Genomic DNA, 17,215 nt, shown 5'->3' with positions numbered 1-17,215 from the left:
ACAAAATAAATATCAATGAGGGTAGGGAAGAGTGTGACAATTAAGGACAGGTGAACATAGTTTAGGAATGACAAGCCCTAGTAAGGTTATATTCTCCTGATCCTCTGTCCTCCCACCTGTTTTCCTTTAAATGTGTCATATGAAGATCTAAAGATCAGATTTCAGAAGTAATAACGAGGCAACATTTTCTAATTCTGGTACCACTTGCTTCATGAGTAAATAGCAACCCCCCCTCATGTTGTATTTTCTTAATGTGACATTCAAGTATATGAAGAAGAGATACACATTTTCTGTTGCTCCGAGAGTTTGGGTTGCAGTGTAAGTGAAATGAGTTATTCCTGTTATTTTTAGGGGTGCTGTAGGAAGTTCAAGAAGATACGGAGAGGTTCGATGGGAGAAGGGAAAAAGGAAGGGTCCTAGTGTCAGGAAAAGGGGAAGAGGAGGGGAGTGTCTCTCTTTGTTTTCTTCCCCTTCCCATCCCTCTATCCTCCCTGCCCCTTTCCTGCTCTTTCTGCAGCTATTGCTTTTGAAGAATTAGCCTGAGAGAAGGAAGGAGATGGAAGGGTTTTTATCTTCTGAGGATGGCTTGTAGGTCCTATGTCTTTCAAAACTAGAACGAGCATCTCATTAGGTGAGTGTTGGAGGGGTCAGATTACTCTTGGAAGAGATTTTTCAGTTTTGGATTCTTTGCTCTGATTTTTATAAGGTGTTTTTTTTTTTAACTTCCTTTTGCTTGTTTTTGTTTGGAAAGGAGATGTTACATTCTTGTTTGGATTTCTTTCCTTATCTGGGGGAGAGGGAAAATTCTCCAATTAGAAGAGATGCCTTTGAGGATACAGCAAAATAATGCAAAACCATTTAATATAGTACGTATTCATTCTTGTTGTTGAGAAATAAGACCATCCCCGTTAAATGAAGCATGCTTGGAAACTCTGGGTTCTAGAGAGGGTTACTAATACCACAAAGGTAGATTAGAATCAGGCTAGTCACCATAAGTAGGAGGGTAAGAATGAGTAACCACTGCTGGGCCTTTGTTTTCAAGCCTGGATTTCTTGGCTAGTGAGGAGGAAACCTAGTGAGTCCCAGGCTTTTCTGTGCACTCCTGCAGGACCTTACCCAAGTCTAGGCTCCTTCTCCTCTGTTCTCCTATTTACAAAATGGAGAGAAGAAAAGAGTTCAAGGGTCCAACAAAACACCAGTAACGTGAGTGATGTTAGAAAAATAACCACCGAGGTCTGTGATAAAGAGCAACTGTGTGATCTCAGTTTCTCTGTAAATTAATAATGCTTGCCTTCGCTGCTCTTGAGCTCCCCAGGAGAGAAACATCATGTCCAGACATAATCTGGTTGGGCTTTTGTAAGCTCACAAGTCAGATTTAGTAAATTTGCATCTTGGCTCCATCACATACGTACAAGTGACCACCAGCAACTTACCTGGCATTTTCAAGCCTCAGTTTCATCATATTTATAATAAGAATAATAACGTGGAATGGGGAAAATAAATGAGAAAACATGTAAATGGGCACGGTGCTCAACAGGCACTAACTCTTAACTTCTCCGGCTGCGAACACGCTTCGCTCCTGCAGGTGCTGGTGACGTGCGGCCAATAATTGGACGAAACGGCCTGCGCATGCGCGCCGCAGACCTGGCGGCTAGGAGCGGCGCGGGTAGGGAAGGGCAGGGAGGTGCATCCGCCTCCCAGCGGCCGGGGCGGGGGCGGGGGCGGGGCAAGAGCTGGAGAGCACGGACGGATGTTTGGCCAAAACTGCACCAAACAAGCATATGTGCATAGGTGCATATGCCTCCTGGCTGAATGCAGAGGGAACATCTGTAATTTTTTTTTTTAATATTTATTTGGTTGTGCTGGGTCTTAGTTGCAGCTTGGGGGCTCCTTAGTTGCAGCTCACCGGCTCCTTAGTTGTGGCATGTGAACTCTTAGTTGCGGCATGCATGGGGGATCTAGTTCCATGACCAGGGATCGAACCCCAGTCCCCTGCACTGGGAGCACAGAGTCTTAACAACCACTGTGCCACCAGGGATGTCCCTGTAATGTTTAGTTTTTTTTGCTTTGTTTTGTTTTTTAAATTTTAATTTTTTGGCTGCATTGGGTCTTCGTTACTGCACGCGGGCTTTCTCTAGTTGCAGCAAGCAGGGGCTACTCTTCATTGTGGTGCACAGGCTTCTCATTGTGGAGCACGGGCTCTGGGCATGTGGGCTTCAATAGTTGCGGCATGCAGGCTCAGTAGTTGTGGCACTCAGTAGTTGTGGCTCGCGGGCTCAGTAGTTGTGGCTCGCGGGCTCTAGAGCGCAGGCTCAGTAGTTGTGGCGCATGGGCTTAGTTGCTCCGCAGCATGTGGGATCTTCCCAGACCAGGGCTCGAACCCATGTCCCCTGCATTGGCAGGCGGATTCTTAACCACTGTGCCACCAGGGAAGTCCTGTAATGTTTAGATTTAATGTCTTATTAAAAAATTAGAAGAAAAGTAAAGCAGGACCATGAAATCTGGGAGAGATTGTCATCCACTTCCTCTCCCTCCCCCTCAAACAGAAATTCCAACCTCAAATCTGTTTTGGAGGGAAAGCACACGCCTGTTATTCTCGACCAGGAGCTATGATGACTATCCAGCCTTTCTGGTTTGAGCCCAAACTATCCCTGAATGTGTAGTCTTCATTGTAACTGACTGCCTCATATATGAAAGCCAGTCCTACCCAGAGTTTACTTCTGGACACTCAAGCAGCTGGGACCCTCTCACCTGTGGGCCCTGCTAGCACTTCCGGCATTCTTTGTCACCAGAGCAATTTTGACATGGTCATATTTATTGCTGCTGTTTTGACAAGACCTCCTTACCTTTTCATCATCTACCTCCCAACCTTAGTTGTCTATTGCTGTGTAACAAATTACCCCCAAAACTATTGGCTTGAAAACAACAATAACCACATATTATCTCTCACCATTTTTGTAGATAAGGAATTTGGGAAAGAAGAGGCTGGGTGGTTCTGGCTTGAAGTCAATCATGAGGCTACATTCAAGATGTTGCCCAGGGCTGCTGTCATCTGAAAGCTTGACTGAGGCTGGAGGATCCACTTGCAGGGAGGCTGTATTAATCACGTTTTTTATGTTCTGTATTTTATGTTTTGACATAAGCTGGGGGGGCCTTACAAACGGATGGAGAGACTGCTCCTCCCAGGGCTAGCTAGTTACTAAAGACAGTTAAAAACTTACTGGGGAGCATACCTCTCATGCAAGCCAAGCACCTCCTTTATCTATGTCACACACCAAGCCAGTATTGCCCTTGCCTTAAATTATCAGGGCAGGGTACCAGGCAACTAGAGACCACCCTTATAGCCCAAAGCCCACCAGAATTGTTCAAACTAGCCAATCCTAAGCTGTTTACTCTGCCCTGCCTTGCCTTTGCCAAAGAAACCCCAATACAGGCTGTGGCCTAAGCTTTCCCCTTGCTCCTGCTTCTGCTGCCTGACCAAAAGCTGGTGTTTTCCCTGTGGTCCTGCATGGCACACCGGCACCCTTCTCTTGGGAAAAGTAATAAATTCTTCTTTCAGTAGTACCAACTTCTCCATGTCATCACTCAGTCACCTCTATAAATTAAAATCCCTCAAGTACAAATGAGATAGACTCATTTCCTACAGCTGGCGGTTGGTGCTGACTTTTGGCTAGAGGCCTCAAGGCACTTTCCACAGGCTGCTTAGAAGTCTTTATAACATGGCTATGATTTCTGTCATAGTCAGTGATCCAAAGACATGAAGGCAGAAGCTGCAATGTCTTTTATAGAAACTTGAAAGTCACATGTCATTCCATAATACTTAGTCCTGCAGCTAGACCAGCTCTGAGTTGGTGTAGGCTGGTCTCAGAGCATTCACACAGAAGGGCATGAATTCTGCGGGGTGGCTGTGTGTGTCACTGGGGACCATTTTGGAGGCTGGCTGCCACAGGGTATCATGGAAAATACTGACTTGCTACTTTAAAATTTTTTTCCTTCAGAAAACAGGCAATTATACCCCCCCTCTCCCTCAAGCAGATATATCTGCTAAAGCATATTCTTGACTTTTCAAAATGTAACTTAGCTGACAGTGAGAAGAGGGACCCAGGGATACTAAGTGCCTAGAGCAAGCAAGCTCCTCTCCCTCCCTTCCTCATCACATCAGTTTGGGATTAAAGATAATGGAAATGCATTGTTTAGTACTTAAGAATACTACGAATGAATAATCTCTTTAACAAGACCATTACTGTTAATGTAAAAATATTCCTTAATCATAGGTCCTCTTGAGAAAATGGTTTCAGGAAACTTATTCTAAAACAGAAATTCCTAACCAGTGTTGGAGGTCAGAGGACCCTTTGAGGCCTAATGGATTCTCTCTCCAAAATAAAATGTTTACACACAAAAATTTGCAACCTACTTCATAGGTGGCTGAATGGAAATTACTAGATTTCCTTCTTGCGTGTCTAGGCTTTAGGAATTATTCATTCTACACTTTTGGAGCATCAGTGTTAGGGCACTGCTGCAGGTGCTAGGGGATCACAGTCACACAAGTTCCTAACGAGGGCAATAATCAGAAAACAACCTCAGATATTAGCTAAGGACAAGTTAAAAAACAGAATGTTACAGTGCTAGGGGTAAAGGAAACATGAGATGAGGTAGCTAGGAAAGGCCCTTAAAAAGTGGTACTTGAATTAAGACTAGCATGACGAGAAAGCCACTAGTGCAGTAAAGGAATACCAAGTACAAAGAATCTGAGAAACAGATTTGAGTGTTCAAGAAACCAAATATGAAACACTGAGCAAAGATAGAACATGGCAGAGAGGCAGACACAAGACACATAGCAGAGCCATTAGGAACAGGGAAAAGAGCCATGGAGTTTTTTCGGGTGATCACAAATCGATGCCCTGTCCTTTGAAGGCTTACAATGAAGCTGTGGGAACTGAGTTAACACTCCAGACGGACCCTAGAGATGAAGATCCCAGGAGCCCTGCCCCACCCCATTTCTCAGGGTTCTGGTGGGTATGCCCTAGTTTCCATCTAAGTGGAGGTTGGATTACCTTTTTTATTTTCTTCTAGCCATGCCCCATGGCTTGTGGGATCCTAGTTCCCTGACCAGGGATCGAACCTGGGCCCTTGGCAGTGAAAGCTCAGAGTCCTAACCACTGGACCACCAGGGAATTCCTGAGGTTGGATTACTTGATCTCCCTCCACCCCCAAATTACTTCAGTCTTTTAGAGTATGACTGTAAAGATACATATACAACAAAAGAAAGTAAGTACTACCTCAGACTCCACCATCCACAGATAGAAAACTGCTTGGGGTGGGAGTGGGGGGGTATATAAACACTGGAGTGAGCTGGGGGAAATGACTAGCTCAGTAGGTACAGAACAGGCCTTAGCATGACAGGGTGATTTTAGGTTCCCTAGGAACCCACTGCTGGAGTGGTCACACTGGCCCAAGCTGGCCAAGAGTAAACTAAATGTAATCCATTCTCATTAATATGACCATTATGGTATCCAGTTGTTTGTACTTCGGAAGAAAATTTCTCAAGGTAGAGGAGGTATCAGGCTCTCGTGGTACTTTAAGATAGAAAGTAATGAGGCAGGTGAGGTGGCAGCAGCTTCAGTCAGCAATACCAGTCTCCCCCACTCTCTAGCATGTGTGCAGGACTACTAGGAGCCCTAGCCCTGCAACAATGATTCTCAACCAGGGGTGACTTTGCCACCAGAGAACATTTGGCAATGTCTGGGGAGAGGGGGAAGGTTGCTAGTGACATCTAGTAGGTAAAGGCCAGGGAGGCTGTTAAACATTCTACAACATACAGAGCAGCTGAGGTTGAAATACTGCTCTAGAGTGACAGCAACACCACAATGACTGAACAAGACATTTTGAACTACCAGAAATCATCTGGTGGAGGTAATGGCTTTTCCACACCTTCTTGGTGAAAAGTTCAAGAAACTTGGGGCTTCCATGGTGGCGCAGTGGTTGAGAATCTGCCTGCCAATGCAGGGGACACGGGTTCGAGCCCTGGTTTGGGAAGATCCCACATGCCGTGGAGCAACTAGGCCCGTGAGCCACAACTACTGAGCCTGCGCGTCTGGAGCCTGTGCTCTGCAACGAGAGGCCGCGATAGTGAGAGGCCCGCGCACCGCGATGAAGAGTGGCCCCCGCTTGCCGCAACTAGAGAAAGCCCTCGCACAGAAACGAAGACCCAACACAGCCAAAAATAAATAAATAAGTTAAAAAAAAAAAAGTTCAAGAAACTAGTAACCATTCTAATGCTTCATTCAAGTATTAGCTGGACTCCTAACAAGAATCACACTTTCTTTAAACTGGAGTACGAATATACGTGTTCTTTATTAGGATGCTCACAAGAATGACACATTAGCACTGTCCTTCTGATGTGACAGAGAATACATACATCTGACCCACATCATGGCAGGAAATAGGCAGGGGTAAGGGCTCTCAGAGCTGGTACTAAGTGTCTACTGAAGAAATCTCCATTCACCAAAGCAAGGATGTTCCCTTGAATTCCATCATCTCTGCTGTAGCTCCCAGTTCTCCATGACTGGCCCAGAATCCTCCATTCCAGAACCTCTTGCCACACCTTCAAGACCTAGGTCAACTGTCCCATGTCTCACTCACCAAGGCGCCTCTGGAATTTTGCAGCATATTTCTTTGGTATGTTGCTGCCCTGCCACCCTCAGAGGCATAGGTGGGAGTTGGGGGGAAATATATTACCAAAAGCAAACAGCAGGGGTACATCAGAAACTGACTCTTGGGACATACACCCAACAACCTCACAGAATACATGCTTCCTCCCCAAATGATACATAATGCCCTAGAGAGCAAAGGAAACCCCTTGATTATTCAAACACGATCCCGTATGCTGGGCACAAGGGATACAAAGTGGACAGTGTTTACTTCCATAATGCCCCGCACAGTAGGAAGTTGGCACCTGAAAGCTGGAACCAAATCTCTACCTTGGCTCTTCCCTGCCTTTGAATGGTGTCAACCACCCTGCTCCCACCTGTTCTGGGCATGCATTTTCCAAAAGGGAAGATAAGATGGCAGAGAGAGAGTGGAAGTGGAGATTACAGGAGAGGCTGGGGAGGAGATGACAACCTAAAAACAAGACAAAAACAAGACAAAAATACAAAAACCAAATTAAGCACTACAATATTTCATAACAATAGAAGGTAGCTGGAAATACTATATGCTAACAGACAAACGATACATAACCCCTGGGGTAGGAGTCAGCAGCAGGGAGTGTGGCAGAGGCCACCTGTTTAGACTAAGAGCCTTTCAATGGACTGTTGGATGGATTGGATCTGCTGCTTCAGTTGTGAGCCTTCTTTGATGGTGACAGAACAGGCGATGACAGGCCTGGAGACCCCACAGGCTCGCCCCAGGGCCTGCTTGGAGCGCACAAACACGTAGGGCACATTCTTGTCCTCACACAGCAGTGGGAGGTGCAGGATGATCTCCAGGGGCTCGGCGTCTGCAGCCATCACAATGAACTCAGAGATGCCTCTGTTGAGGGTTTTGGTGGCTGTAGAGGGAAGAACATGAGGCCAATAGGTGATGTGGGGTTGGGGCAGGGAAGCCACGACAAAGCAATTTCCAAGGAAAAGAAACAGGTGCAAGAAAACTGGGCAAAACTTCCAGGACTAAGCAATTCTGTGCCCCATAGTGGCCTTGGGAAGTGATAGGGAGCCAAGCACCAATTACTTATCCCCAATGCCTTTCTCAAACCCTACATCAAACCCATCAATTCTGTCCAAACACATCCTAAATCAGAGCCCTTCTTTCCTGTCCTCTGCTACCACACTCATCCAAGTCACCACCACCCCTTGCCTGGTTGACTCGAAAAGCTTTCACACAACCTCCACCAGCACGAAGCAGTGCAATGCAGCACTTCTCAAACTCTGTGATCAAGGATCAGGGTCTTACCATCCCAATCTGCCACGATCTATACTTCTGGAAAGCTCATACCACATGCAACTCACCGAGCAAGTTCAATGCACCACAGCATTGTTCAAATGCTTATTCCTGATTGCTTATCTCTGTGACCCAGTGCTAGCCCACGGACCACACTCTGCTGCTCTTAGGTCCTCATGTTGGGCCTAATCAAGAGCATCCAGCCCTATTTCCATACTGGAAATCTAGTCCAGAGACCCCACACAGGGACAGTGCCTTTAGCACTCTTCCTGGAGCACTCTCTGGTTGCCTTACCCTCATTGGCTCCTTTTCGAAGCTGCTTGTAGTTACATGACTGCTGAACGAGGTCCAATAGTTTCTTGGTGAGGTGGGCATCTGCAAGAGGGTAGGCCTTAGGATTTACATCAGCCTCAGTCTATGGGGGGGAATCAAAGCATGAGTCAAACTGAACTCGAAGTTGTTCCAGACAAGTCACAAAATACTTCAATCAACAATTGAGAGAGACAATGGTCAGCTTCCCTGCTCCGCCCTCCCCCAAACACACACATTTAATAATTGACACTGGCCTGCCCACTCTCAACTTATAAAAATGAAAATATTAGGCTCAAGAAAAAAAAATAGTAATTACATAATCCAATAATATATACTAAAGCTTATGTATTTTTGCCTCTTTAGCCTAATGCTTGCTAATATTATTGCAAATGGATTATTACAGGCTTCCATGGCTCAGTACCCATTTCAGTCACATGGGGTAATCTCTAAATTTGGATTTCCATATTCCACCCTGAATTTACTAAATCTAAACTAAGGTATAATTTATAGAAACCTAGCACAAAGTTCCCTCTAGTCCCTTCAATATTTGAATCTTCTTCTGTTTTCAGTAAGAATCCCGGTTTCCAAAACATCAAAATATTTTTTCATTTATTCTACCCTACAATACATATAAAATTGTTTCAGAATTGCTATACCAATACTACCTCCACCAACTGTAAACCCACCAAGGTCAACATTTCTTTTTATTCTTAGAATATATCTGACTAAAGCCGTCCAGAGTATTATATTCAAAAGTTACTCAAATTATTTTTTTCCTGTGGTTATCAATTTGATATACAATTAGGGCTCCTTCGTATTTAGTTTGCTTTTTTAAAAAATTCTTAAAAATTTATAAAACATCTACATGGTTCCAAAGTCAGTTTTCAAAACTGGTAAAGGTAAACTGTAGAGCATTTATCCTGCCTTTCCTATACAGACTGTGTTACTAGGTAACCAAATAGCAGAGGATAAGTTTCTCCTGTATTCCACCTAATAAAGAAAGAATGATACAATTAAATAGCACCAACTTGCAACCCATACTAATTTAATCCAAATTAATGGATCCAGACATTGATTTTAATAGCTACCAACATCACAAAAAATACCATGTGACCACTGCCCCTCTTAACAAAACATCTGTGATCAAGCGGTCCTGGGGTGGGCGGGCATGGGCGGAGAGCTAAGAAAAAATCTGATCCAGCTTTTGATTCTTTTTTTTTTTGGCCGCACCGCAGGGCATTCGGGATCTTAGTTCCCCGACCAGGGATCGAACCCACGCCACCTGCAGTGGAAGCTGTGGAGTCTTAACCACTGGATCACCAGGGAAGTCCCAGCCTTTGATTCTAATACTAGATATTTGATATTAAGGAATTATTAAATTTTGGGGTATTGTAGTGGCATTGCAGTTGTTGAAAATCCTTATTTTATAGTCACATACTGTAATACCTATGGATAAAATGCTACCTCAATGGATCCGTTTCAAAATAACACACGTAGGGAACAAATTGGGTGGTGCCTGCCCTATTCCATTCCTTCTACCCCATCTTCACCTCTCCACTTTAACCATTTTTATTAATTTCTCATTTGTTTTCCCTGTGATTCTTTTTACAAGTATATATTTTATTATAGACACAACCCGGGTGCAGCCCACGTTACCATTCCTGAGCACCGAGCAGTTCGCCCGCAGCGGTGCCGTCTAACCCTGGGTTTGGAGGCTGGACCGCGGCACGTAGCCGCGGCACCGCGGTTCTAGGTGGTGACCCATGGGTGATGGCCCAGTGGGAACACTCACCATTGAGTCCGCCTCGGCGGTCTCCTGCCTGATGCCGCAAGGACAAAGAAATGACCCACCCCCAGAAGAGCAGGAAGTGACGTCAGGGGAAGTGGCGTCATTAACCTGATTGCACGAAGATGCGTGTTCCCTGATACCAACACACCGCGCTGGGTGAATTTGTCATGGTCCCAGGGTGGTGAGGAATTAGGCAAGGGCTGGAGGAGACCTCTAATTATCTGCTCTCTTCATACATTCTAGAATCAGCTTTTTCAAGGTGTACAAAAAAAGCCTTTTGGGACTGATTTGTAGATTTGAAGTAATCCCGATTAGGGTAAGACACCTTTAGGATACAGAATCTGTCAACCCATTTAAACATATATATCTACCTTTAGTGCTTTTAAATAAAGCTTTGTAATTTCTCCAAAAGTTTTAATATCTTTTAGACTTACTCTTAAGATATTTCAGCTTAAGAAAATTCACTCTATTCCGTAGTATACTAAGAATTTCTTCTGTTATAAATAAGTCGATGTTGAATTCTGTCATGTTTTTTGTACTGAGTTGGATGAATTAGACTTTTCGCCTTTATTTTTAAAGTTTTTCTAATGTTAAACCACTTTTACACTCCCGAGATAAAACCAATTTTAAGATTTTCTTATGATGGTTGCACAATTCTGTAAATATAAGAAAACCCACTGAGTTATACACTTTTTTTCTACTACCACCTTGTTTTGGTTTTGTTTTTTAAAATTAATGTATAATTGACCACAATATTGTGTTCGTTCCAGGTGCAAAACACAACACAATTATTTGATATTTCTATACATTATAAAATGATCACCATTGAGTTATACACTTTGAGTGGAACTTTATGGTATGCAAATTATCTCAATAAAGCTATTTTTTAAAGTAGGTGTAAAGTTTTTTCATGTCAAATTTTAGTTTTTCTTGAGTTATAATTAACATACAGTATATTAACTTAGTTTCTTTACTATTATTCAGCCCTCCTATTTCTACTTGAATTGGTTTTGATTCTATTTTTTCAGGTATTTGTTCGTTTCATCTAAATTCCTATATTTATAGATATCACATTGTTCATAATATCCTTTCTTTTCAATGTTTGCAAATTATGTCTCCTTCAAGTTTGTTACTCCTTATTTATAACTTTTTGCTATTTTCTTGATTAATCTCACCAGAAGGGACTTTTCATGTTATTTCTCCCTCACCCAGCATTTTAGGTTCCAGTACTTCATTTGTACCCTACATACTCTCATATTTGGTATTTTCATTATTGTTCAGTTGTTTTCAAATTTCCCTTATATATTTTCAATTTGACCCACGAGTTCTTTATATCTTCTTTCCAAACACTTTGTTTCTAAGTCATTTGTATTTTGGTTGGGAGACCATGGTCTATATTATTATCAATCTTTTAAGATTTGTTTAACTTGCTTTATGACCCAGTAGGTGGCCAATTTTCATAAATGTTCTCTGCTTGAGAAGTGTCTTCTATAATTGATGGGTAAAGTATTCACTGGTTTCACCACGACCACTAGATCAAGTTTATTCATAGTGCTGTTCAAATCTTCTATTTCCGCACTGATGTTTTGGCTTCACGATCAATTAAATGCTATATAATTGCATATTTGTCTATTTCTTCTTATAATTATGTCATTTTCACTTTACTTGTACCTTATTTTTTAGCCACTATCTTTACTGATTTTTTTTCCCATTCTTTTTACTTCAACCTTTTAACTGAAGCATTTAGTCCCTTCCTATATTTATTTAAGTATTGATATATTGGGTCCAAATCTCCCTTCTTTTGTGCCTTCTATTTGTCCCACCTGTTCGGTTTCCTTTTCCCTCTTTCCTTCCTTTGAGTTTTTTCTCCCCACCATTTTCCCCTCTAGTGATTTGGAGTTATTTATCTGTATTCTTTTGGTGGCTATCTGAGAAATCACAACTTATGTCTGTCAAAATCTAATGCTCATCAATAATTTCACCCTCCTCTTAAACAATAAAGGTTCCAGCAACACTTTTATTCCTATCACTCCTCATAAATATACTTTTTAAAATGCCAGATATTTTTATTGCAGTTTCCAATAGCCCATCTCTGGAAATTAGGATTCTCAACTCTTAATAAACATAAAATGCACAAAAGGGGAGACTTCAGGAGATCCAACACGATCAAAGAAGAGTCACTTTATTGGTTTAATAAAAGTCAACAACAACAAAAATTCCACTCAACTTTAAAACCAAACCACCTTATAAATGGCAACTGAAATTTGCTTAGTGTGTATTTATTCACCTTTTATTTTTTCCAAGGGCTAATTGAATTAATGAATCAATGAAATCTTACTGCTAGGCAACTGTAACCCGTAGCTTGATGCGTTTGATTTCCCCATACACCAGACAGCCAAAACCTGCAAGGTTTTGATTTAACAACAAATAATGCATGCTCACTCTCTCCATACCAAGCGTTAGGTCTATTAAATGCATTTAAACTGATACCAACCGATTCCAAAACTTTTCACGGCACTGCGAAAGATGAGCACTGGTTTAGAAGATTGAAATTCTAGGCTCAGCCACGTACTAGCTTCAAAATGGGGCGGGGCGGGCAGTAGGGGAGATACCCGCTGGGATCCAAAATCCGTTAAAAGGATTAAACCTCATTACGGAAATCAGTGTTTTGTAAACTCTTCTCTCCTTACTAAGTGCCAACCAAAACTAGCTACCAGGCCACAAGATCTGACTAAAAAGTTGGAGACCACAAAGAGTTTTAAAGGAGCCGCACGTGGTGCTACCAGCACTTCCGATTTCAGAGGCTACCGCCTCGCAGGAAAAGTCTTTCCTGCATTCCAGGCTGGGGTTCACTCCACGTTTCGCACAGCCCCCAAACGCCAAAGGCCACTTTAATCCCTGGCACATGTAACTCGCGGCAGGCACTAGGCGCGCAGACCCATGGAGAGCTCCCTCTCCTGATCAGCAATGGGGAAAGCGGGGTAGGGGAGGGCTGATCCAAATCCAGGGTTCCACCCCATACTCCAGCGATCCCCCCAAAAGAAAAAGAAAACCGATGGAGCCAAGTTTCCCCATCCATCCAGCTTTCGACTCTCTCCTACGTGGGTTTGTTTCTTTCTCCCAGGTTGGGCCATGCCCCCTCTGCTCACCGGAGGCTTTCGGCCAGGAGCACAAACTGCGGAAAGAAGCCCCAGCACAGCACCTGAGACCCTGAGGCCTCTAGACTTCTAACCTCGGGCCGGGAGAGAAGACAGTGCTTGGCGCTACGCGGCCGCCCGGGCCGGGCGGACGAGACGGCGCACGTTCTAAGCCCCCGACAAACTAGTGAGAGAATGGAACCCCGTCTCCCACTTCCCAGCCCTTCAGCCAGGAGCACGCACTCACCATGGCTCCGGTTCCGTGGTATCGTCACTCCTTAAGGAGCACAGGCGACGTCAGAGCTGCAGCTCTCACCGCTGAGGCAAGTTGCAGGGTAGAAGTGGAAATGGCAGCGTGCGGCAGGAAGCGGAAGTGGCGTCACCAAGAGGGGGGCGGGTCACGCCCCTTAAAGGCACCAAAGGGGAATGACGCCAGTTTTGGGCGAGGGATAGTATTTTGCTGTTTTTGCTGTTATTCTACCATAAATTATTGGCCGAAACAGTGAGTTAAACATTCAAAAAATAACACACCAAAACAAAGATTTTCAAGGGTGTCTTCATTCCATTGCTAGTTTATCTTTTAGCACATTTTTGTGCTTTTAAAATCATCTTTTTGGACTTCCCTGGTGGCGCAGTGGTTAAGAATCCGCCTGCCAACGCAGGAGGCCTGGGTTCGAGCCCTGGCCTGGGAAGATCCCACATGCAGCAGAGCAGCTAAGCCCATGTGCCACAACTACTGAGCCTGTGCTCTAGAGCCCGTGAGCGACAACTACTGAGCCTGTGTGCCACAACTACTGAAGCCCACACGCCCTAGAGCCTGTGCTCTGCAACAAGAGAAGCCACCGCAATGAGAAGCCTGCGCACCACAACGAAGAGTAACCCCCGCTCACCTCAACTAGAGAAAGCCCCGGAGCGGCAACGAAGACCCAACGCAGCCAAAAATAAATAAATTAAAAAACAAAACAAAACACTGAAAAAAAAATCATCTTTTTGACTCTACACTGGTAAAGGAATGGTATGGAGATAATGATAGGTAATCCTAAATGTTTTCCTTCATATTCAGATGTCTTTGTTAAATTTTCTGGTGAGGGTGGAGTCCACCAGAAATGGAATCCATTGAGTAGGGAATTCAGGAAGAACAGCAGGTTTGAGTATGGGGGTTGAGTTTGTCAGGTTGCGTTTGGAGATATCTAGGACACCCAATTTCTTCTGGCTTAGCATGGTGCTTTTTTCCCTATGCTACTCCAAATCTCCATTTTTTTTTTTTTTTTTGAGTGGATAAGTGATGACTGAGAATCCACATTTTATTTTATTTTTTTATTTTTATTTTTTTTCACATTTTATTTTATTTTAATTAATTTATTTATTTTTGGCTGCATTGGGTCTTCGCTGCTGCGTGCGGGCTTTTTCCAGTTGCGGCGAGCGGGGGCCACCCTTCGTTGCGGTGCGCGGGCCTCTCACTGCGGCGGCCTCTCCTGTTGCCGAGCACGGGCTCCAGGCGCGCGGGCGCAGTAGTTGTGGCTTGCAGGCTCTAGAGCGCAGGCTCAGTAGTTGTGGCACACGGGCCCAGCCGCTCCACGGCATGTGGTATCCTCCTGGACCAGGTATCGAACCCATGTCCCCTGCATCGGCAGGTGGACTCTCAACCACTTGGCCACCAGGGAAGTGCCCAAATCTCCATTTTTTAAGGCTAGACTCATGCCTCACCACCTCCAAGAGGTCCTCCTGGATTCTTATGGCCCTTACTCACCTCTCTTCGCATGATGCCAGGCATATCTTGGGACCATTTTGTTGTTGTTGCTGTTGTTGTTTTGGCCACGCCGCTCGGCTTGCAGGATCTTAGTTCCCCAACCAGGGATTACCTCGGCAGTGAAAGCGCCGAGTCCTAAGCACTGGACTGCCTGGGAATTCCCTCTTGGGACCATTTGGATCTTGCCAAAACTAGACCATAGTGGGCCAGTTCCAGTTACTTCCTTTGGAAACCTAGAAGTAGAGACCTAGCAGGACCCTTAGGAATCATGCAGTGCAACCCCTTCATTTTACAGATACTGAGGCCCAGAGAGGGGAAGCTGCTTGTCCACAGTCACAGAATGAGGCAGTGGCAGAGCCAGAACTGGACCCTGGGATTTTTGGCTATCGGCTTGGGTTACTTCCACCACATCTGGTTGCTCTGCTTGAAAACCCAGCCAGATGAGTTTGAAGTGGCTCCAGGACTCAACACTTATTACGTGAAAACCCCCCCCATCAAACTTCATCCATGCATATCTATGACTTGTCAAAAAATAAATTTTGTCTCCAAATTAAGAAATTCCCACTGATGGCTCCTGTTTAAGAGTAGAACCTGTGGGGACGTCCCTGGTGGTCCAGTGGCTAAGACTCCACACTCCCATTGCAGGGGACCCGGGTTCGATCCCTAGTCAGGGAACTAGATCCCACCTGCTGCAACTAAGAGTTCGCATGCCGCAACTAAAAAAAAGATCCCACATCCCGCGTGCAGCAACTAAGCTGCAACTACAGTCCTGCATGCCACAACGAAGATCCTGCATGCCGCAACTAAGACCTGGCACAGCCAAATACATAAATAAATAAACAGATATTTTTAAAAAAGAGTAGAACCTGTGATTTGGACCCTGCTCCTCATCTTTCTCAGATCCTGTTTCATATTTCCATATTAATTGGACCTATCAGCTACCACTGTGGGAGAATGAAACCTTATTATTCCAGTTTACAGTCATAGATGTGTCATTATCATTTGCTTTTTTGATATCCTTTATAATAATGTCTGGTTGTTATTTGGCCTACCTGGCATCTTGGACCATTATATCCCAGATCTCCTAGTAATGACTGATAGGGGCTTGATGTTTTTATGACCATGAGTAATGAGACTGTACACTCTACCTAATTAATTGTTTCCCAACTATATAATAACTCAGTTTCCATGTTCTCACAGAACTAGCCCACCCTCTTGTATCTTGCTATTTCCCTTGCTAGTTAGTTGATAAATGTTAACATATGCTCAGAATCAATTTGTCTTTTACCACAGTTCTGTGCTTAAAACGCTAAATCCTTGCCATGACTTACTAGGCCTCTCCCCACCAGTACCGCCCCCGCATCCACATGTTACAGCCTCACCCACCTTCCTTTTCTACCCTGAGCTCACCCCAATCTCCCCAAGCCCATCCATCACCCTCTTTTGGGAGTGATGTGATGTGCTCCACTGTTCTGCTTAGTGTTCATCACCTCTTCAGTGAAGCCTCCCTGATGATCCAGACCAGGTAATTACCCCTGCTGGATGCACCCACAAGCCCCCTGTACTTGCCCTTTGTAGCCCTCATCAACTCTGTCTTTATTCAGTGTTTGCCTTTCCAACCATACTGAGAGCTTTATGAGAGCAGGGCTGGTAGATGCCTTGGACACTTTGGATATCTACCTTTTGGCGCTGTGCCTGATCCAGAGGAAGTTCTTCTTTCACTTAGGGATCTTTGGTGGCAAGCAAGCAAAAAGGAATCTGGGAAAAGACTCTGCAGTGGAGCCTGGAGGTTCAAGGGGAGCTGGTTGTGAGAGCAGGACCAGACATAAAATCTTACGCCACTGTCCTAAATTTAGCTAAAGACCACCAGGAACACACCTCTACAGTGTTATTACTCATTGCAACAAGGGAGAACACATACCATGGGGAACTGTGGCACTTCTCAGTAAGAGGGTGTTTAGATTTACTATAGGATTTGGGCTTGTGTCAAATGATTTCAGGAGGGTTCAAGGAAATGGGGTTTGCTCTGGATTAGACACTATCAGAAAGTGTGAGTAATTCTATGATTGGGGATCCTAATAAATCTTATCTACAAGGTGGAAGGAATGAAGTGAGGCTAAAGCTATAATTGGTAACAAAATAGATATTAGCCAGGATAGTGAGATGTTTGATTATTTTTGTGGTTTTGACAGTGTTCATGCTTTTGTCTGTGTTCATACATGACTAAAGAGTGGTCTTGTTTTTGTCTTGATTATCACAGTTAGAGTGGTTTTGTCTGATGCTGACACT

The 17,215-nt window shown here is 44.2% G+C and overlaps 1 protein-coding gene across 2 annotated transcripts; it reads right to left on the bottom strand.

Moving 5' to 3' along the window:
* Window positions 1-6,334: 6,334 nt before the first annotated feature.
* On the bottom strand, window positions 6,335-13,530 carry SNU13 (small nuclear ribonucleoprotein 13). 2 transcript variants are annotated; one of them, XM_061205001.1, is made up of 3 exons: window positions 13,424-13,530; window positions 8,233-8,353; window positions 6,335-7,549 (listed from the first exon to the last, which is right to left on the bottom strand). In XM_061205001.1, exons 1-3 carry the CDS (start codon window positions 13,424-13,426, stop codon window positions 7,287-7,289), a joined length of 387 nt encoding a protein of 128 aa, XP_061060984.1. In that variant the 5' UTR covers window positions 13,427-13,530; the 3' UTR covers window positions 6,335-7,286. The 2 variants fall into 2 exon arrangements, with proteins under 2 accessions (XP_061060984.1, XP_061060985.1); XM_061205002.1 differs by lacking the exon at window positions 13,424-13,530 and adding an exon at window positions 10,043-10,093.
* Window positions 13,531-17,215: the final 3,685 nt, after the last annotated feature.

This window comes from Eubalaena glacialis, chromosome 11, assembly GCF_028564815.1.
Source record: "Eubalaena glacialis isolate mEubGla1 chromosome 11, mEubGla1.1.hap2.+ XY, whole genome shotgun sequence".
In the NCBI taxonomy this organism is placed as follows: Eukaryota; Metazoa; Chordata; class Mammalia; order Artiodactyla; family Balaenidae; genus Eubalaena; species Eubalaena glacialis.
Note: the sequence above shows the minus strand (reverse complement) of the source record. Positions and strands in the feature narration are given on the sequence as shown.